This window comes from Triticum aestivum, chromosome 5B, assembly GCF_018294505.1.
Source record: "Triticum aestivum cultivar Chinese Spring chromosome 5B, IWGSC CS RefSeq v2.1, whole genome shotgun sequence".
In the NCBI taxonomy this organism is placed as follows: Eukaryota; Viridiplantae; Streptophyta; class Magnoliopsida; order Poales; family Poaceae; genus Triticum; species Triticum aestivum.
In genome coordinates, this window is record NC_057807.1 from 215974371 (window position 1) to 215994959 (window position 20589).

The 20589-nt window shown below is 47.0% G+C and overlaps 2 protein-coding genes and 1 pseudogene across 2 annotated transcripts; 1 reads left to right on the plus strand and 2 right to left on the minus strand.

Moving 5' to 3' along the window:
• Positions 1-2855: 2855 nt before the first annotated feature.
• On the plus strand, positions 2856-9887 carry LOC123111064 (aldehyde dehydrogenase family 3 member H1). The gene is made up of 10 exons (XM_044531740.1): positions 2856-3162; positions 3833-3901; positions 4127-4223; positions 7946-8152; positions 8259-8374; positions 8504-8608; positions 8705-8877; positions 8982-9072; positions 9208-9357; positions 9443-9887. The coding sequence occupies exons 1-10, from the start codon at positions 2971-2973 to the stop codon at positions 9683-9685; spliced, it is 1443 nt and encodes a 480-aa protein (XP_044387675.1). The 5' UTR covers positions 2856-2970; the 3' UTR covers positions 9686-9887.
• Positions 4671-5281, minus strand: LOC123111066 (LOB domain-containing protein 40-like; annotated as a pseudogene).
• LOC123111065 (probable L-ascorbate peroxidase 6, chloroplastic/mitochondrial) lies at positions 9785-19576 on the minus strand. Its single transcript, XM_044531741.1, has 11 exons — positions 19265-19576; positions 19053-19169; positions 18610-18730; positions 18433-18533; positions 17989-18076; positions 16310-16377; positions 16137-16223; positions 10481-10555; positions 10322-10399; positions 10139-10243; positions 9785-10051 (listed from the first exon to the last, which is right to left on the minus strand). The coding sequence occupies exons 1-11, from the start codon at positions 19346-19348 to the stop codon at positions 10034-10036; spliced, it is 942 nt and encodes a 313-aa protein (XP_044387676.1). The 5' UTR covers positions 19349-19576; the 3' UTR covers positions 9785-10033.
• Positions 19577-20589: the final 1013 nt, after the last annotated feature.

The window sequence follows — 20589 nt, forward strand, 5'->3', positions numbered from 1 at the left end:
TTTGATATTATTTTTCTGTAAAGTCAAAAACATGGGGAAAATAGAAACTAGCACTGGGCTCTAGGTTAATATGTTAGTCCCAAAAATAATATAAAATAGCATATTAATGCATATAAAATATCCAAAACAGATAATATAATAGCATGGAACAATCAAAAATTATAGATACATTGGAGACGTATCACCTCCTCGAACGCCCGGACATCCGGCCCCTCCTGCCTATGTGCAGTGTATCAGGGTCGAAAGCCCATGTACCCCTTCGCCCCAACTTACACTAGCACTATATATAGACCCCCTCCTCCTCCTAGCTAGGGTTAGCAAAGATTGTAGCTCATTTGAGATTAGAGCTATGCTCATCCACTTGTTCCTCTACTCCATTGGAGACCAAGGCCTCCGCGAAGAAGATCCCCCAAGTGGATTCAAGAACCCGCAAGGGAAGATCCCCTCGTGGATTCATGCCCTCGTCTCCTCACGGGGCGGGAAGAACTACTACCGTTTGTATCGTCCCTTGTTGTGTTTGGATCGTGTGTCTCGTTGTGCACTCGGATCTAGCACATGTGTGATTGGATCTAGTTAATTTGAGTGTTTTCCTCTCGTTTCCCTCATGTTTCCCTCTCGTGTGTTCTTCGTGTTCTGTGGGATACGCTCCAATCATGAAAGATCGGCCCTTAGGGTTCCACCCTACATCATATCGTGTCGTTATGGCCGCATGGGGAGAAGCAATTGATTGATGATATCCCCCAAAATGCAGGGCATGATCCTTGTTTTGATACGATGTGCAAGTAAGAGGTTTGACTCGAACCGCGATTCGAACAAGTAATGGCTGACGTATGTCGTGCCAGGGTTGGTGAAGCTTCAGTAAAAGGCTGCCAATAACTAACCTCGAGCTCACCTACGCTGCTAGTCTTCGTGGCTAAGCAAGCTTTGTACTTTGGATGAACAACAGTACGCCTTGAGTAGTTTGGGCCTCTGCCAAAGGGAGATAGCAATCTATTAAGAGGACTCACAAAGTGCCATACCTGTCCGAAGATGTGGAACTTGCCAGCTAAGACGAAGACCGCTCAGCCGAAGACATTATCCGAGGAAGATTGTTAACTGCAGCTTCGAAGACAAGTTCAGGGGCTACTGATGGTGTCCTAGGCTAGGGGGTCCTAGCCCAGTCGGGCTAAAGTATGGGCCAGACTACCAGCCCATTGAGAAGCAAGAATCCGGAGGCCCTCGAAGTGTGGCGACTGAAGACTTGGCGTGTACTTCAAGCATATTTAGATTCGGCATGTGAATCCTTAGATGGCAACCGACCATGTGTAACCTTAGATACCCCCTGGTGCCCATATAAACCAGGAGGTTTAGTCTGTAGAGGCGGATCCATCCATACACCCATTCATCATACCACTAGGGTTTAGACCGCAACTTATGGTCTCGAGGTAGATCAACTATGTACTTCGATACCTTCGTATATAAACAAGAGCAAGACGTAGGGTTTTACCTCCATAGAGAGGGCCCGAACCTGGGTAAATCCCTTGTGTGTTCTTCTCCTGTTACCCATCGATCCGATCTAACAGCTCGGGCCCCCTACCCGAGATCTGCCGGTTTTGACACCGACAAACGAGGTTTATCTCCGCCAAACTATCCCCTTAGGCTACTTAGCTTTTGAGTCCTATGCAACATGACATCGCGATACTCTTGTGTAGTGTTTGAGTTCTTTATGACTAATGCAAGTTTGAAACCTTTTGCACTTTCGTTCATCTTTTATTGCTAGCCTCTAGGATACCGTGCATTGCCCACTCTCACATTGGGACTCGGAGCAAACTTCGCAGGTACATCCAAACATGTGGGAGGACTTTCTCTTGTTCTCCTACACATAAGACACCCCATCTCCACAAAACAGCCAGCATACCTACCTACATGGCATTTTCATAGCCATTCCGAGCATATCGCCATGTACTACCATCATTTTAATTGCATGATTAGAGACATAATAATTGAGATGTACGTCATCTCACTTCTTATGATTTTCATATTCCTATGATATTCCTATTTTATGAACGAAAGAAGCCCCAATGGTTTCCTCTATAAGGCTAGTTTGTTTAACTATATTACCTACTAATAAAGGGGGACTTTTTCTTCATGTCCATTGCATGTTTTGAAGAAAACCCCTAATGTTTGTGGTAATCAACATGTATTCTAGTTTTAAGTCATATCAGGAAACCGTTTCGCATTTGCAAAGAGCCCCCTATTGTTTTTGATATTCAACTTGTAGTCTAGTTTTAAGTGAAATTAGGAAAATATTTTTCTTATTACGAGAACCCCCGCGATATTTGGGTTTACCAACCCACAGTCCATATGCAATGCTTTCTAAAAATATCCATGTCTTTTAAAACCTCCAAATTTAACATGGTATATACAGAATCTTATTAGAAAATGTATAGAATCTGAATATGATGTTATTTTACCTGCTAACCATTTTTTAAATGATATTTATGATGTAACCTTAATCAATAGCGCACGATTTGTATTTCTTTCATACTAGTGTCGATCTGGATTTGAAATGAACACCTCAGCAAAACCAGATTGAAGACTGAAGGATATTGGGTTAGAGATGTGTCGTAAACTGAATGAATTGAAAGAGAGTGTTACTTAAAAAAAACGAGAGTATTACTTTTTCACACCACAATGGTTAATTTCTATATATATTTTGACAGGACCGCAATGATTAATTTCATTATAATCTTCGAAGGACTGGTGGTGCTGATCCGACTATCGGAGAAGATCAAACGAACAAAGCGATAAGAGCAAAACAGAGCGACCAACCGCTTAAAAAAAATCTAGAAACGTCAGACATATATAACCACGTCTCTCATCTCTCCACAAGACAAACCACCTCCAGCCTCCTCCTTCCCTCCATATCACCGACCTAACTGGCTTGCTTGCAGGTAATTCACCAGGAGCTAGCTAGATTACATATATAACATGGTGGAGTCCCCGGCGGCGGCTGTACAGGAGCTCCGGGAGAGGTTCGCGGCGGGGCAGACGCGGCCGGCGGAGTGGCGGGCGGCGCAGCTGCGAGGGGTTCTGCGGATGGCCACGGAGATGGAGGCGGAGATATGCGACGCCCTCCACGCCGACCTCGGCAAGCCCAAGACCGAAGCACACGTCCACGAGGTACGTCAAGCAGCATCTACGCGTCCTAATTTCTCCGTTACGATTACGATCGATCATATTCATACGTTGGATTAGTTTGTTAAGATCTTCGCGGGTTCCTTCTTCTGAAAAAAAAAGAGATTGCTTGCTAGGGAGTATTAATTGGGTCGACTGGATTGGCAAACTGATCTGAAATTTCTGGCTTCTTAAAGTCCCTGTCTGCTCTATTTGCATGTTCGATTCACAACTCGCTTCGTCATACAGTACTATAATTTCTTTTTATTTCTTTTTCTTTTTTTTGCCGGTGAGTACTATAATTTCACAGCCCTGTTTTTCTTTCTTTAAATTCAATCGGATGGTGTCATGTAACTATGGCACCATCAGAAATGGAAGAAAATCAAACATGCATGCACAGTGTATACACATAAACCCAATTATTTAAGCATCTGTGCGAAGATCGAAATCAAATTCCGCAAAACTTCGTTTCTCTCGGATCACCTGAAACTAAATACCACACACAAAAAACGGTCCGTCAAGTTCATGTGTTATCAACTCAAAAAAGAAAGTTCATGTATTATTTGAGCTTTTTGATTTATTTATCTATTTCGCACTGGGCTTACTCTCGTAGTTAGCCACATGCTTACTCACAGGTTATTTGTTCTCTTGTCAATTATGAATTTTGATGAGGCAGCTATCTCTGATCAAGTCGTCGTGCTTGTTTGCCTTGAAGAATCTCAAGAAATGGATGAAACCCCAGAAGGTATATCATTGTCGATTCACTAGTACCTTGATATGATGTGAGATGTCGATAGCTTAACCAACAGTTTCTCTACAGCTATGAAGCCTACACTGTACACAAACCTATTGATAGAAAACTAATCATGCTCTTGTACCCGCAGCAGCTAATCACTTGCAGATTTATATCACACAATATCCATTATCTTATTATAAGCATTGATAGAATAGCGACGTACCCTTGATTCAGGTTCCTGCAAAGCTCATGAATTTCCCCTCGACGGCGAGGATTACGCCAGAGCCGCTCGGCCTCGTGCTCGTCATCTCCGCCTGGAACTACCCTCTCTGTAAGTTCATTTGAACACTCCTAGCTACATGCATGGAACCCTAAGTTGACAGAAAAATTATTTAGCAATAAATTAAAATGCCATTCAACAAGCTTTCACGCGTGCGTTACTAATTTCATTGTGTATATAGGATACATCAAATTGAAGTTAAAATGAAACTGGATCGTACTAATTAAAGGGAATATAAACAGAGTAAGATCATGAGTCGGTAAGATCATCAACTAAAAAGTTACCCAAAACTGGGAACAGCCAGGTGCATGCATGCAACATGTGTGCATGAGCCATGACATTGTAGCCTGGGAAGAGTTTCACATCCAGACCAAAGCCAGCCCAGTCCATATGAATACACACCCAGGATCCAAATTAAACCGATCCAAAAAGAGCCAGCTAGAACCCAAACCAAACCAAACTGCAGATTTTTTCAACCCAATCCAATTCAAACTGTTTCTCATTTTTGGATTGAATCCACAAACTCAAACGGGAGACGCGCGCTTGAACGTGGTGCGCCCGGGTGCGCGAGACGCCGAGGAGCGTGCCGGCCGCAGCGGCCTCCGGAGACGCAGCAGGCCCAACCTTGGCGACGTGGCGGATGTCGCACGCCGTGAGGGGCGCGTCGGACGTGACCCGGACGACGGGGCAGCCCTTGAGCACGGCCTCGACTAAGGCCCTCGACGGCGGCCTGGCAGGCCCCCGCTGGCCGGACCAGAGCAGGCCGACGGAGCCGTAGACACGGTTGACCATCCGGCCGCACGCCTCGTAGAGCAGCGAGCGGAAGAGCGCGGGGCGGACGCCGGCGTCGTCGGGGCCGGCGGCGGCGAGAAGGTTGAGCAGGCCGGCGCGGCCGTAGAACTTGGCAAGGAAGACGGTGGCGTTGGCCTGCGCGTCGGCGCTCCGGATCCACTCCAGGCAGGGCCGGATGGTGCAACCGTCGCTGCACCCATTGCGGAGCACCCTGCACCCGTTGCAGCTCATCCGCATCCTCCTCTTCTTCCCTTCCGATCAAAGCTCGGCGTCTCGTGTAAGGTAGATTTGGTTGCTCTACCGGTTTTCTACGTAGACAGAACCGGTCTGAGAATGATTTGTCCAGACCAAACCAAACCAATCTACTCCCTCCGTCCCATAATGTAAGAGTTTTTTTGAATGTAAGAGTTTTTTTTTATATTATACTAGAGTCAAAAAACGTCTTACATTATGGGACAAAGGGAGTACTAACTACTAAAACCCAAACCAAACCAAATTGAAACAGGGCCTCAGCCCATTGGAGGCGCATCTTCTAACTTAGAGAAGCAAAGTCACGATTCAACAGTGTAATCATAGTGTAAAATGAAGAAGGAATGTTAGAGATGTTTAGTGGATTACTTACTATTGATAGTTACTATAGATATATATAATCTATAATTAATTTTATTTCACCATCAAATTATTTGTATGTAATGATTATGAATTTACACATTAAATCTATAATTTGCATATTAATTTAAATCATTTTAGCCTTAATCATATGGATTGCAAGAAGGAAAGTTAGGGGATTGTAGCTTCTCTAACTTTTCTTTTTAATGTTAGAGGATCCGGTTCCCAGCCCATTACAACCAAACTTAAGCAGCCCAATGAATAAACTAAATTAAAACTATGGTTTGGGACCAAATCATTCCCAGGTTTTGTAGTACTATAAGAATGGGAATGATCTGCTCAACCCACATGCTCATGCGGCTGGCATGTACTCTTTTTTCTTTATCTTTTGCGGGTAAATGCGCGTTGCATATAACTGTGGTTGGTGTGCACGTAATGAAGTGCCACGTAGGCATCCCCCACTTCGCTGCTGCAGAAGGGAGGGTTGTGGGTATGATTGCCGTCCTGCGGGTTTCGTTCCGTCGCTGTCGGCATTTATACTTTGGTATCTTTCAGCTCTTTCTACAAATCACTTCCATCTTCCTGCGCTGCCAGAATAGTGCATCTCGTTGAGATAGCTCAGTTTCAGATTGTTAGTTGGTTGACGGCCACAAAGCCATCAATGAAATGTAGCTTCATTTATTTTCTTCTATGTCATGTATCTTTCGTGCATTAACCCTATCTGGTACCGTGCGTCTTTCATGCGCTATATATGTATACATCATAAAAGGCACGGGTCAAATAGTACAACTAACAACGCATCATTTTTTATGTGTATGTCACTTTTCAACGCTTTTGAACAGTTTTACCCCTTCAAAAGAATATTCTCGTATTTTGACCCTCGGCTAAGAGTAACTCTAGCATATTCGAATCGCCACCGGCCGCGCTCTATATTGATAAAGAGGCCGTGACGGCTGTGCGCAAATACAGATCAAATTAGACATACCAAACGCATGTATAAAAGAAATAACTTAACAGAAACTATAATAGTTGTCAAAATGCGTCTCTTTACATATAATTTAGCGACTTCAAATGTCACTTTACGACATTTTTAAAATAAGCAATGTCTCTATATGAGCCATATTGCTACCTAGTACTACCTACGCTAGACTGAGGCCGGCGTCGTCTAGTCATCGTTCTCCTCCGACAATGACAAGAGATCCTCAAAGAAGGCGTAGGGGTCGACTCACAAGCGATTGCCGTTGTTCCTCCTCGTTGATGAGTGCGGGGGTTCCGAGCTTCGAGGACAGAGAGACGAAGCACGGAGTGGATCGGGTCCTCGGGCTCCGGCTAGGCCTCGACGGGGATGACCTCATTCACCGAGACGAGGGGGGCAGCTAGGCTGATGGTAAATTATGTCCTCCTTCTCCTTCACCTGGATGGGCGGGCTAAATCCCTCGTGGCGCCAGGTCCGCCAGATCCACGCCAAGGATCCGCCCGCGGTAGTGCATTGTGGGGAGAGTTCACTCCGGTGCGCGGCGTCGCCGCCAAGTTGAGCCAGTAGGTTGTGTTTTTGCAGGGCGGCATTGCCCTGGACGAAGAACCCTGTTAGGCAATTCCATGGACACAGCCGTCACAACATCAGAACTAATGTGGATTCTTCTTTATGTGGGGACGTTTTCACTGGGACCGAACTAGTAGGTAAATAATGGACGGTACTCTTTTTTTTTGCAGAGAAAATAATGGATTGTACTCAATTTCTTTCATCACGTGTACTCAATTTCTTTCATCACGTGTACTCAATTTCTTTCATCACTTGAACTTTGAGTTACTAAGCTACCAACAATACATATTGTCTATTTAGAAGTTTCTTTTTCAAAAAAACTTCATAGATACGAGTCATGTTTATATACTTTTGGATTAACATCCAACCATCTTATGAAAAAAATAGTGCTGTTTGGTTAAAATTGCATATATATTTTTTCAAAACAAGAAGTTTCCTACTTCAGGCTTAGTAATAATAATCCTATGACACTACTCCCTCCGTTACTAAATATAAGTCTTTGTAGAGATTCCACTATAGACCACATACGGATGTATATAGATGCATTTATAATGTAGATTCACTCATTTTGCTCTGTATGTAGTCAATTGTGCAATCTCTATAAAGACTTACATTTAGGAACGGAGGGAGTAGATGATAAAGTGATTTACCAGTTGCAGTTGGACATGTAAGAAAATTGGCTCGAGATCCAGCTGTAATAATTAATTTGTGTTGCGGGGAAGCTCAAGTGATATTTTTATCTTCTTGCTCTTCATACTGTGTCTCATTTCAAATGGGAAAAACCATGAAATTCATGCGTTCCAAACGACATGTCTACCGATCATCTCAGTGCTGTCCCTGGACCCGGTCATCGGTGCGATCGCCGCCGGCAACGCCGTTGCGCTGAAGCCGTCTGAGGGGGCACCAGCCATGTCGTCGCTGCTGGCTGAGCTGCTGCCGCGGTTCGTGGACGGCAACTGCATCAAGGTCATCGAGGGCGGCGTCAAGGAGACCACCGCGCTCCTAAACCACAAGTGGGACAAAATCTTCTACACAGGTCAGTGCCAATCTCCATGTCAGTTCTTGACGACCGCCGTCGATGAAGCTCGAAACATTCTTCTCGCCTGCATCCAACCAACGCATGTTGCGATGAAAAATTGCAGGCAACAGTAGAGTCGGACGCGTCGTGATGGCCGCAGCGGCCAAGCATCTGACGCCGGTCGTCTTGGAGCTCGGTGGCAAATGCCCGGTGGTTGTCGATTCAAACGTCGATCTCCACGTAAAATCAATCTTCCCCAGTCTGAATGATCACTGCCATAATCCCACGGGGAAAAAAAAGCTCACCTTCTCTTAGATGTTCCATTTTTTTTCTAACTCATGTTTCTCAATTATTATTTTTCCTACAAAGATTGCTGCCAAGAGGATCGCTGCTGGCAAGTGGGGTTGCAACAATGGCCAGGCCTGCATTGCTCCTGATTTCATCATAACCACACAGGCTTTTGCCCCAAAGCTGGTACGCGCATATATGTTTGTTTGCACAGTTCTAACCCTCTCTTTTTTTTCTACGAGGGTGATGAATCCTAACTTTTCGTTGAACGTAACTTGGAAGCTCGAGTCTTTGAAGAACGTTTTGGAGAAGTTCTACGGGAAGGATCCACTGCTATCAGCGGACTTGTCCCGCGTCGTGAATGCCAGCCATTTTGGCAGGCTCAAGGGCTTGATGGACGAAGAGATGGTCTCCGACAAGATCGTGTTCGGCGGTCAGAGGGATGAACAGCAGCTGTGAGTGGATTCCATCTTCACATTACCAACTCTAGCAAACTACCATCATGCGCATAATGCGTTTGGTTGATCTGCCCACATATCTTTTCTTTATCGTACCGCAGGAAGATCGCCCCTACAATATTCCTAGATGTCCCTCTCGATTCCGCCATCATGAAGGATGAAATATTCGGGCCCTTGCTTCCGATCCTCACGGTCAGAGCCAACTCTCTCAGATTCAGAGAATTTTACTACATTTTTGACCCATAAGATTCCCCTCAAAAAAAAGCACAAGAGATTACTGGTGGTACATGATGTGCATCTGAGTCGAATGTTCTCTTTTCCTTTCAGGTTGACAAGATCCATGAAAGCTTCGGTCTCATCAACTCAATGGCTAAGCCACTTGCAGCTTACCTCTTCACCAGGGACAGTGAGCTCCAGAACCAGTTCGAGGGGGCCATTTCTGCAGGAGGAATGCTCTTCAACGACACCAGCATACATGTAATCAGCACAAGGCTCCCTTTGGAACACGCGAATTTTACAGGAAACTAAATGAGAATGCTGACATTGATTTGCAATCTTGCAGCTCACAAACCCATACCTGCCATTTGGAGGAGTTGGGGAGAGTGGCACGGGCGCCTATCATGGGAAGTTCAGCTTTGATGCTTTCAGCCACAGGAAGGCAGTCATGAACCGAGGCTTCGCCGGGGAGGCCAGGGCTAGGTACCCGCCCTACTCGGCACCAAAGCTCAAGATCCTCAAAGGAGTGCTTGAAGGCAAGCTGGGAGACATGATTCAGGCTATCCTGGGGTTCCCAAGAGGGAAATGAGCTCACCTCTTCAGGATGGTTGGTATATTGTATGATCAAACAAAAAGATAAATAAAATATCCCATAGTGTGCTTGCTAGGTACCGTTCTGTTCCAGACATATCGCAAAGGGGCAACAGCCTGATAGTATTGTTTTATATTTGTACCTTGAAGTGTCATACAACATGCAAGTATCATAAATGTTCGGTCCGGGAACTGTCCAATGCTGCTTTTATTTCTGGTAATAGAGCACACAACTCAAAATACTGCTTCGGTGGATCCGAATTTGTTCACCTCGAAAATAGTTGCAAGAAACATAGCCTTGTCATCTTCACTCACCAAAATGCAGTTCATCAGCAGCAAATATCAGCTAGTCTAGTGATACACCCTGCAAAATTTCAAGGAGTCAGCACGACCTTACAATATGGTTAATTATGTCCTGGTTCTCATAAATGGTTCTCTTAATCCCATCTACCTTAGGAGGGTCAAACTTAGACCCAAGATTGCTCAATTTAGCATGAGCTTCAGCGTAGTCTTCAAAAAATGTATCCTGATCCTCAGCATACTTTTCGGCATAAATCTGCAACCATGATAGCACACAAAATTATGTTCAAAGAATCAGCTACAGATGTTTTGCAATGGGAGAATCGTCACTAACCTTGAATGATGGATCCTCAAAGAGCACAGCATCAGTGGGCAGAACTAGAAGGTCCTCGTCTCGTCGTTCTTTGACATGCTAAATTTTATGTGTTCTATAACTGTAAGATAATAATGATTGCAGGTATTACTATAGCATATTGCAAATTAGGAATCTCACCTTGAAATAGCTGTTATCAAACTTGAGCCACTGTGATGTCCAAGATTGACCCCCAGGTGCACCAGGTCCATTTTTCTGGCAAGTCAAGCATAACAACCAATCAGGCTAACAATATGATATAAGGTTCACAACATTCTTCAGTGAGAACATAATGATGCTGTACATGCTGGCACCAAGAAGAACAGCTTTGTAGGAACATATAAGCTCTGTGATAGAAAAGTTAATGATGGTGATAAGAATATAGCTCATATTTTGTAGTTCATTCAAAAATGACAATTGAATTGATATGGCTAAATGGCACTTTCAGTGTAGAAGAATAACTTTCGGTCTTGTTAGCACCCAGCAAAGTAGCGATCTGACATTGTCCTTTTGTAGGATGCGCATACGCAAGGAACTAATACAAGTGTTGGCGATGTTTTATTGTTATGGCGTAGGTTAGCTGAAGGTAATGACGATAGAGGGGCAAGGTCTTAGCCTAGCCTGCTCCACGCTTGACAGAGGAATAGAGGGAATAGATTGGTATTGATTACTTGATTCCTCAATTACATGGTCGTCCTATATATAAATATCTAGACCTGATGGCGTTTGCCCCTTATTCAAGCTACTAGCTAGAGTCCCTAACAAACTCAATCTCTCGTTTTGTAGACCAAACCGACGCTCCTAACAAACTTAAGTTTCCTAACAAACTTTGCTGTAATCTATCAGGACTCTGTTGTTGCCAAGTCCTTCTTTCTCTTCTCATAGTGATGGCCCCACATAACATCCCCCCCCCCCCCCCCCGGAGCAACAGCTCGTCCGCGAGCTGAAAAGAAGGGTAGCTCTCCTGAAAGTGGTGCAAGTCTTCCCATGAAGCCGACGATGGTGGCATGTCTTTCCACTGGACTAGGACCTGGCGAACGCCGCGACAGAGACGAACCTTGAGGGCACGGTCTGGTGTGGGCACGACGGCCCCGTGCCTCGTTGCTGGGAGCGGAGGAGGCCGCGCTGGTGGCGAGCCAACAAATTTCTTCAGAAGTCCAACATGAAACACATCATGGAGCGGAGCATCTATAGGCAATTCCAGACGAGCGGCCACTGGATTGATCATCTCCACGATTTTATAAGGTCCAAAGTAGCGCGGACGCAGCTTACCCTTAGCGCCTGCATCTAATGAAGCCGCCGTCCGATGGTGCAACCTGAGCCAAACCCATTCACCGGCACAAAATGTTACCGCCCGATGTCCACGGTCGTACGCTGTCTTGGCCACTTGTTGGGCCTGCTCCAACCGACGACAAACGTCGGCGAGGAACTCATCCCGAGCTTCCATCTGCTGTGCCACTGCTGCAATCCTGATGTCGGTCGTTTCATAGGACCGAATGGATGGTGGATCCCTGCCGTAAACAACTCGAAATGGTGTATCTCCCAGGGCTGAGTGATAAGAAGTGTTGTAAATATACTCGGCCCAAGGAAGCCAGCGAACCCACTCACGAGGGCGATCTCCAGTCAAGCACCTGAGGTACATGGCAATGATTTTATTGACTGCTTCGGACTGGCCATCAGTCTGCGGATGGAAGGCAGAACTCATGTGGAGCTTGGAGCCAGCTGCACGAAATAGGGCCTGCCAAAACGCAGAGGTGAACACTGGGTTCCGGTCGGAGACGATGGATGCCGGAATGCCGTGCAATCGCACAATTTCTGCGAAGAACACACGCGCCACTGTTTCTGCTGTGTATGGGTGCCCAAGAACGAAGAAATGGGCGTATTTGGAGAATCGATCCACCACCGTAAGTATCACACTCTTGCCACCGACCTTGGGTAGGCCTTCGATGAAGTCAAGGCTGATGTCTGCCCAAACAGCCGTTGGAACTGGTAAGGGCTGCAGGAGGCCAGCTGGATGGAGATGTTCTGTCTTGTTGCGTTGGCAGACACGACACTCGCGGATGTGCTCCTGTACAATCTTGCGGGCGTTAGGAACCTGAAAATCGCGGCGCAAGCGATGAAGGGTCTTCTGAATCCCTTCATGTCCTTCTTCATGGAGCGCTGTGATGATCGTCGGAAGGAAGGGAGACGTGTTGGGTAGGAATACGCGGGCTGGAACGTGACCAGACCGTCCACCACTGCCCTGCCCCCAATTCGCCACCTTCAACTCGGGAGCGCAACGAGCGCATCTCCTCATCAGTGGCTGCCCATGCCTTAAACTCTGCGAGGATCGTGAATGTGGGTGCAGACACCGTGAAGATAGCAGCATCCTCTGTGTCGCGACGGGAGAGCGCGTCTGCCACCACATTTGTGCGCCCTGGCTTGTACTGCACTGAAAAATCAAACCCAAGTAACTTGCTTACCCAGTGCGTTTGGGGGATTGTTGCCAAGCGTTGATCAAGGAGATACTTCAGCGGCTGGTGGTCCGTTCTGACAATGAACTGTGTAAGGCCTCCAATGGCGGACTGCTTGGGATAGCCCGATCAGTTCTCGTTCATATGCTGCGAGAGAACGGTGGCAGGGAGCCATGGCCTGACTGAAAAATGCAATTGGTCCAGCACCCTGATGAAGCACCGCACCAATGCCAACGCCTGACGCGTCGCACTCCACCACAAACGGCAACGAGAAATCTGGTAGAGCCAAGACCGGAGCTGTGGTGAGCGCTTGCTGCAGCTCTTTGAATGCTGTCTCGGCCAACGGTGACCAGCCAAACCCGTCCTTTTTCAGCAAGCGAGTGAGGGGCTCCGCTATGACACCAAAGTTCTCAATGAAGCGCCTGTAGTAGCCTGCAAGACCGAGGAAACTACGCAGTGCCCGCACCGACCGGGGAAGTGGCCAATCCAGAATTGCCTGCACCTTACTTTGATCCATGGCGACACCTTCACCCGAGACCACATGACCAAGATAAGCCACAGATGTTTTGCCAAAAGAGCACTTCGATTTCTTAAGAAACAGAGTGTGTTTCCGCAACACCGATAGGACAGCACGGACGTGGCGAAGATGCTCAGCCCAAGAATTGCTATAAATGAGGATATCGTCGAAGAATACCAAGACAAATTGGCGCAGAAACGGTCGCAGCACATCATTCATCAACGCTTGAAAAGTCGCAGGAGCATTTGTGAGGCCGAATGGCATTACCAAAAATTCATAGAGGTCTTCATGAGTGCGGAAAGCAGTCTTTTCAACATCGGCGGGATGCATGCGGACTTGATGATACCCTGAGCGAAGGTCCAACTTGGAGAAGAAGCGTGCGCCATGCAGCTCGTCCAGCAGCTCCTCGACGACAGGAATAGGAAACTTATCTTTGATGGTGCAGTCATTCAGAGCCCGATAGTCAACGCAAAGGCGCCACGAACCATCAGCCTTTTTGACAAGTAGGACTGGAGCTGAAAAGGGCGACGTGCTACGTCGAATGATGCCCTGGGCTTCCATGGTACAGCATTGGGACTCCAACTCGTCCTTCTGTGTCTGTGGGTAGCGATACGGCCGCACCGCAATCAGTGGAGTTCATGGAAGGAGATGAATGTGGTGGTCACGCGATCGTGGCGGGGGCAGACTGGTGGGGGCAGCAAAGATGTCGTCGAAATCGGCCAAGAGAGCCTCGAGAAGGTCGGGGCCCGAGGATGCCCGCAGCTGCTTGCCGCTGGAACCTGCGATGCCGCGCCAAGTAACAGTAGAATTCACGTGCCAGAATGTCATGGACAGGCGGCTGAAGTCCCAAAGGATCGGCCCCCATGTTGCGAGCCACTCGGTGCCAAGCACCACATCATAGCCGTCGAGGGGTAGCGCGTAAAAATCAGCTCCAAAAGTCTCGGTAGTGATGGAAAAAGGTGCGCGCCGAAACACCAGTGCAGGGAACCCGGTCGCCATTAGCCACCATAACGTGCAAGCCCTCCTTTGGCTGGAACGGCAGTTGGACGCGCTCTGCAGCTGCGGTGGACACGAAATTGTGGGTGGAGCCCGTGTCCAATAATGCGCGCAGAGAGGCTCCGCCAAGGAGGATCAGAACCTGCATCGTGTCAGAGGACGCGACACCGGCGATTGCATTCAGGGAGATCTTGGGGTCATCCACCCTGTTTTCGGTGTCCGTGCCATCATCCACCTCTGCTATCTCCAGATGGAACAGACGCTTAAAGACACGATTGTGCCCCCGTACATACTTGTCGTCACAGTTAAAGCACTGCCCATTGCGACGGCGCTCATCAATTTCTTCCGGTGTCAAACGACGAACCGTGCGCCCAGCTACTGTTACTAGACCAGGTGGATTGGGCTGGCCGGCCAGCGCCTGAGTTGGTGGTGCTGGAGGAGTTCCTACCGCAGGAGGGGGTAGGAGGCCACTCTGAGCCGGAGCACGATAGGACCGGGATGGTGGCGCCGATGGCGCGGCCGTCACGGCAACAGCATGTTCCCGACGCTCAAAGGAGCGTGCCAAACTCATAGCGATCTCCAGGGATTGCGGTCCCTGAAGCTGGACATCGATGGAGAGGGGTTCTTGCAAGCCAGCCGTGAAGAGTTGGACCTGTTGACTCTCGGTCAGTGGGCCTGCGCGGGTAAGCAGCGAGGAAGCGCTCTTGGTAATCTGCAACAGAACCGGTGCGCTGGCAAGCTGCTAGCTCGCCCAAGGGACAAGCACGTAGCGGTGGTCCAAACCGGAGGTCCAGCAGTTCAGAGAAGCGTCGCCAAGATGGCGTGCCCTCATCGCGCTCAAGGCGCATATACCACTGTTGCGCGATGCCCTGAAGGTGAAAGGCGGCGAGCCATACACGCTCTTCATCCATGGTGCGCTGTCCACGAAAGTAGTGCTCACATCTGTTGAGGAAGGGCAGAGGGTCTGCCGTGCCGTCGAACGATGGAAAATCCAACTTGTGGAAGCGGGTGTTCCCCATCGGTCCGTCTTTGCGTTGTTGGAGGATCTCGGGTGCTTGCGTGTGGAGAATCATCTGCTTTTGGCCGGTCTCGATGCGACCCAAACGCTCCTCCAAGGCATCAAGTCGCTCGAACTTTTGCAGGAGCTCGATCATGAGTGCCTTGGTTTCCTGATCATCCTTGGAGCCACTAGATTCAGACTTGGACTTGTCGTCCACCATGAGCACTGGAACGCCTGGACGTCTGATACCAGATGTTATGGCGTAGGTTAGCTGAAGGTAATGACGACAGAGGGGCAAGGTCTTAGCCTAGCCTGCTCCACGCTTGACAGAGGAATAGAGGGAATAGATTGGTATTGATTACTTGATTCCTCAATTACATGGTCGTCCTATATATAAATATCTAGACCTGATGGCGTTTGCCCCTTATTCAAGCTACTAGCTAGAGTCCCTAACAAACTCAATCTCTCGTTTTGTAGACCAAACCGACGCTCCTAACAAACTTTGCTGTAATCTATCAGGACTCTGTTGTTGCCAAGTCCTTCTTTCTCTTCTCATAGTGATGGCCCCACATAACATTTTATTGAATAATCTATTAAATATCTCATATACAATTTTACTGTATTGCGATTTCTAAGTTGCCTGGGCTGTTACTATATCTAAATCTATTTCGTAATGGACGGAAATAGTTACCCCACATGATTGGATTTATAGTTATTACTTCTATTACTGTGTAGCAGCGCATGGGTCACTCAGCTAGTACCATGAATATGTTTCAATAGATAAGGCATCTTTAAATTGGAAACAATGAGCTCCGGCTGTAATTTACGCACAGTGTATTTTGTTTCAGGTTTACCCCAGCCGCTGCGCTCTGGTCTTGATCGTCCAAGTGTGTGTGCTCCTGACAATGCAACAATTTCCTACAGATCACAAAAAAGATAAGACAAGCAACTCCAGAAGTATACTGTATTGAAGAGTTAAAAGTGACACAGCAGTATCCGAGTACCTTGTCATTCAGGCCCATTCTGTAGAATACTTCTCGCAAATGTTCAGCAGGTGAAGGCGGACCAGCAGCTGAAAGGGTGGCAAAAAATATGTGAGACCATTAGCATGCATCAAAAAGATACAAGTTTAGTTCATATTTTGATTCCTAAATGTCAACCTAAATTACATCACAGAGGAAACATGATTTAGCACTGGTAGAACTGAAAAACCTAACATGAGAAAATGTTGCATTACTTGAGAAGGGAACTGGCTGTAAAAGAAAAGTTGCTTTCTTACAAAAGACAGCACGGTCATGATTCGATCTTGCAAAGGCGATGCAACTTTTCACTATCATGGTACAGCGCGGTCATAATTTGATCTTGCACAGTGTGATGCAACTTTGGAGATAATACAAGGAAATTAACAGTCTCTTATTGGAATGACAAAGGGATATTGTAAGAAAACAAAATCATGATTGTTGAAAACTTGAAAGGCCCTACCATTAGAAGTTAGTCGAGTGGAATCAATATGCTGGTTAGAGCATCTCCAACCGGACAACCCCCCCCCCCCCCCACCACCACCACCACCACCCACACACACACTTTGTCCTCATTTGCCCAGGCGGACAGCCCAGAGAGGGAGGGAGGGAGAGAGACAGAGAGACCCCCAAATCGTCCCTATATGTCCAGGCTGTCCGGCACCCTCAAACCCAGCTGATATGTGGGGACGGTGTCCGGGTAGCCCTCCACGTCGGATCCGGCCCACCCCCACCAATCATATTCATGTGTCTGGACAATTTAAGTGGACACGGCTGCGAGCACACACAAATTAAGGGCGTGGAGCAGACACTGTCCGGACATGTCCGTGCAAAAATAGGGGGTCAAATTAGCCCAGCCCGGCTGGAGATGCTATTACTGAAATTAATATGGTGCATCAAAGTACATTTTGCAGATAAAATAAATATACATTTAAATACAGGTGATATCCTAAGGAAGCATGTCGGCCTGATGGCCAGAGCTAACTCCGTCGCATTGCATGTGGTAGCCCATAAATCAATATTCAACAATGTGGAGAAACAAAATCAAGTGTTCAGTTCATGTTTTAATGAATGCATGTTTTAGTTAAACAGAGCAGATAACCAAGCATTCAAATACATGTGACATCCTCAGGAGGCATGTTTGCGTGAAGCAGATTACGTCCATGAGACAGTTCTGTCCTTTGCAGGTGGTAGCTCATAAGTTTATGTCAAACAGGTAAATAAATAGAATCAAAAACTGAGTTGATTTTCAATACGTGCATGTTTTAGTTAAATATACCCCCCTTCGCAAGAATTATGAAGTTCGACTGTATACTCTACCACTCTCATCAAAGTTCAGTTATAATACTAATATATTAAGAACCTAGAATAGACAAGTAGCACGTGCAAACACACGTAAGAGCTTCATTTGGTTTGTTAAAGTTTTGATGATTTGATCAGTAAACTGAAATATCTGCAGCAATCAACAGATAACCATTCAAGTTTACCAGATAATCGTTTATTGCTCCCATCACTGAGAAATTGTTGCTACATGCTGCAGAGATCTATATCATGCAAAACTAAAGGTGCAGTATAATATTCGAGCTCTAGACAAAGACGGTAAGATCAGAAATAAGCTAAATCGACATACACAGTAAGCTGGGCCATGGATACTAATTACTAACCAGGGAGTCTCCCCTCTGGTGGGCACTGTTCAGGGGCAGAAACATCAACCCTTCCATAGATCATGGGGATTTTGGGGCCACCGGCTTCCTGAAAAATGACAAAATCAAATCAGTCACATCATTGCTAATCTAAGAGTACTCCCTCCGTTTTTATTTACTCTGCATATTAGTGTTGACTGAAGTCAAACTTTCTAAAGTTTGACCAAGTTTATAGAAAAGAATACAAATACTTACCATAACAAATCTATATGGTGTGGAAGTATATTCAACAATGAATCTAATGGTGTTGATTTGTTATTGTATATGTTAATATTTTTGTCTACAAACTTTGTCAAAGTTTATAAAGCTTGACTTTGACCAAAGCTAATATGCGGAGTAAATAAAAACGGAGGGAGTACTTTTTTGGAATGATCATCATTGATAGGTTGAATTGCCACAAAGTACCTCAACGGCTGTAGCACTGGCAAGCTGAAACAGATCCGCATAAGTAACACATGCATATTTGTCCTTGATGGCTTGAATAAGTTTCAAAGCATTCACAAGACCTGCAGTAGAACTAGTTTTAAAAAACAGCCCTAGTTGTATGAAACAAAAGAGAACCTGTGGAGGAGAAGGCGCTACCAGCATTAGCCGCATGCTTTAACTCAATTTCAAACCTCAAGCTACCATTAGCTCCACCACACTTGGGCCACTCACTAATGTTCTTATCATAAGTACCAGCGTCATGCCAACCCAAGCGAACCTGAAACCAGAAGCGGTTCAGCAGACAAGTCACAAAGAGGCATTTGTAGGCTGCATCAGCTAATGTTGGGCCAAGCAGATGCAACACCAGGAACTGTGCAGTGTGCAAATTTTAAAACTTGCGTGTGTGACAGGTTGCAGACAGGTGCACTTACAGCACTCGTCACAACATAATAAAGCAGTGTCAGTCCCTAGACTACATAAGGATCAAGTATTGTTAAATTCAGAATTTATTGGCTGTGCAGGAGATAATCTAAAGCCCAACACGGGCATTCCTCTGTTGGAACTCGAAAACACGGTATCCAAGGTCGTGTATACGATACCAGGATGGGATGGCAGGACTTCTCCTTCAGCAGCTGCTTGACGTCCTCCCGCGCGCCCCTCAGCTCAGCCACCGCGTCCCCGGCCGCCGCCGAGCTAGCCTGACGCCGCCCGAGCTCCTTCGAGGAGGGAAGTCAGACAAGGGGCCACCACGAAATCAGGAACCGACGCGTCGGCGCTGAGTAATGGACGAGGGCGGGAGCTGTGCGTATACCTGCGATACGAGGAGGAGGCCCCGCAGAGGGTGGAAGGGAGACCCACCAGAGATCCCGCGGCGGAGGAGGTGGTGGACGGCCATGTCGGCTTCGGCGGCGGGGGGACGAGGGTTTAGGGGTGATTCCTTCGTCCGCGTGTTTGGGGAAAAATGGACAACAAGAAATATAATTCCGAGCAATGCGACCTACTTCCTCCGTTCGGAATTACTTGTCTCGGAAATGGATGTATCTAGAACTAAAATACGTCTAAATACATTCATTTCTACGACAAATAATTCCGAACGGAGGGAGTACCTCCAAGTCATACTCCCTCATTTCCGGTTTACATGGCTTAATTCAAAAATCTCAAAGGTAGATGGTGAGTGGTGGAATATTTTTTGTAGTTTGCAAAAGCACCTAATTAATGCTCTTGTTTTTTTCAAAAAATTATGTTTATCAATGCATTAATTGCAATGCATGCATGCATAAAGTACATGCATTGGTCAATTTTCTCTTAATACTTGCATGCAATGATTTAATGCACCTTATAATCTGAACATGTGATGAGAAACAACCAAATTGAGCCTTATAAATGGGACACCAAAATTTTGAGATAAGGTCTATAAACCGGAAAGGAGGGAGTACGTAATTAGTTCTACGTGCTGATGTGGCCCAAACCAATTGGGCCAGCATTATACCTGGCCATACCTCGGGCCGGGCCGGGCTTCGGGCCGAGCCTAGCCAAGCCCGACGCAAAAAACCCAGGCCTGGGCCCTGCCTGGCCCCGCCATCTGAGCCCGAGCCCGGCCCAAACACATAAAAGCCCGTCGGGCTCCGGGCCGGCCCGGCCCAACCTTCAAAAAAACGCAAAAACGACGGGGCTGGGACCGGCCCGGCCTGACCTTCGGGCTCAAAATCTAGGCCCGAGCCCGGCCCGGGGGCAGCGTCGGGCCGGGCCGGGCTTCCCATGGCCAGGTATAGCCAGGATTAGCGCCCGGGCCCCCCACGGCTGAACTCAGGGGGCGGAGGAGAGGATTAGGAAGGTTACATAAGTTGCCTACTTAGGTTTACCTAGGTGCAGCATTTTTTTATAATTCCTGCACATTCTCTCTTGTTTTGATGTCGGCCAGTGATCTGCGCTCCGCGAGTCCGAGCCCAAGCGCTGCGCAAGTCCTACCACGATCGTTGGATTACTTCATCTGTTGCCATCAGATTAGAACCCTCACGTCATCCTTTCTCTTCCCCACCGTTTCGTCTCAGATCAGAGAGAGACGGACACATATCTGCCTCCCGCAGGCTGCCTCATCACCGGCGGCACGCCGTTTCGCCATGGCCATCGATGCAT

Excerpts from the sequence above, each read along its gene's own strand:
- LOC123111064 (XM_044531740.1), top strand. The coding sequence starts at position 2,971 with ATGGTGGAGTCCCCGGCGGCGGCTGTACAGGAGCTCCGGGAGAGGTTC. Across the intron at positions 8,609-8,704 it reads AGGCTTTTGCCCCAAAGCTG|CTCGAGTCTTTGAAGAACGT; the intron begins GTACGCGCATAT and ends GTAACTTGGAAG. Across the intron at positions 9,073-9,207 it reads CCTTGCTTCCGATCCTCACG|GTTGACAAGATCCATGAAAG; the intron begins GTCAGAGCCAAC and ends TTTTCCTTTCAG.
- LOC123111065 (XM_044531741.1), bottom strand. The coding sequence starts at position 19,348 with ATGGCCGTCCACCACCTCCTCCGCCGCGGGATCTCTGGTGGGTCTCCC. Across the intron at positions 18,534-18,609 it reads AAAGCATGCGGCTAATGCTG|GTCTTGTGAATGCTTTGAAA; the intron begins GTAGCGCCTTCT and ends GTTCTACTGCAG. Across the intron at positions 16,224-16,309 it reads GAATGGGCCTGAATGACAAG|GAAATTGTTGCATTGTCAGG; the intron begins GTACTCGGATAC and ends TGTGATCTGTAG.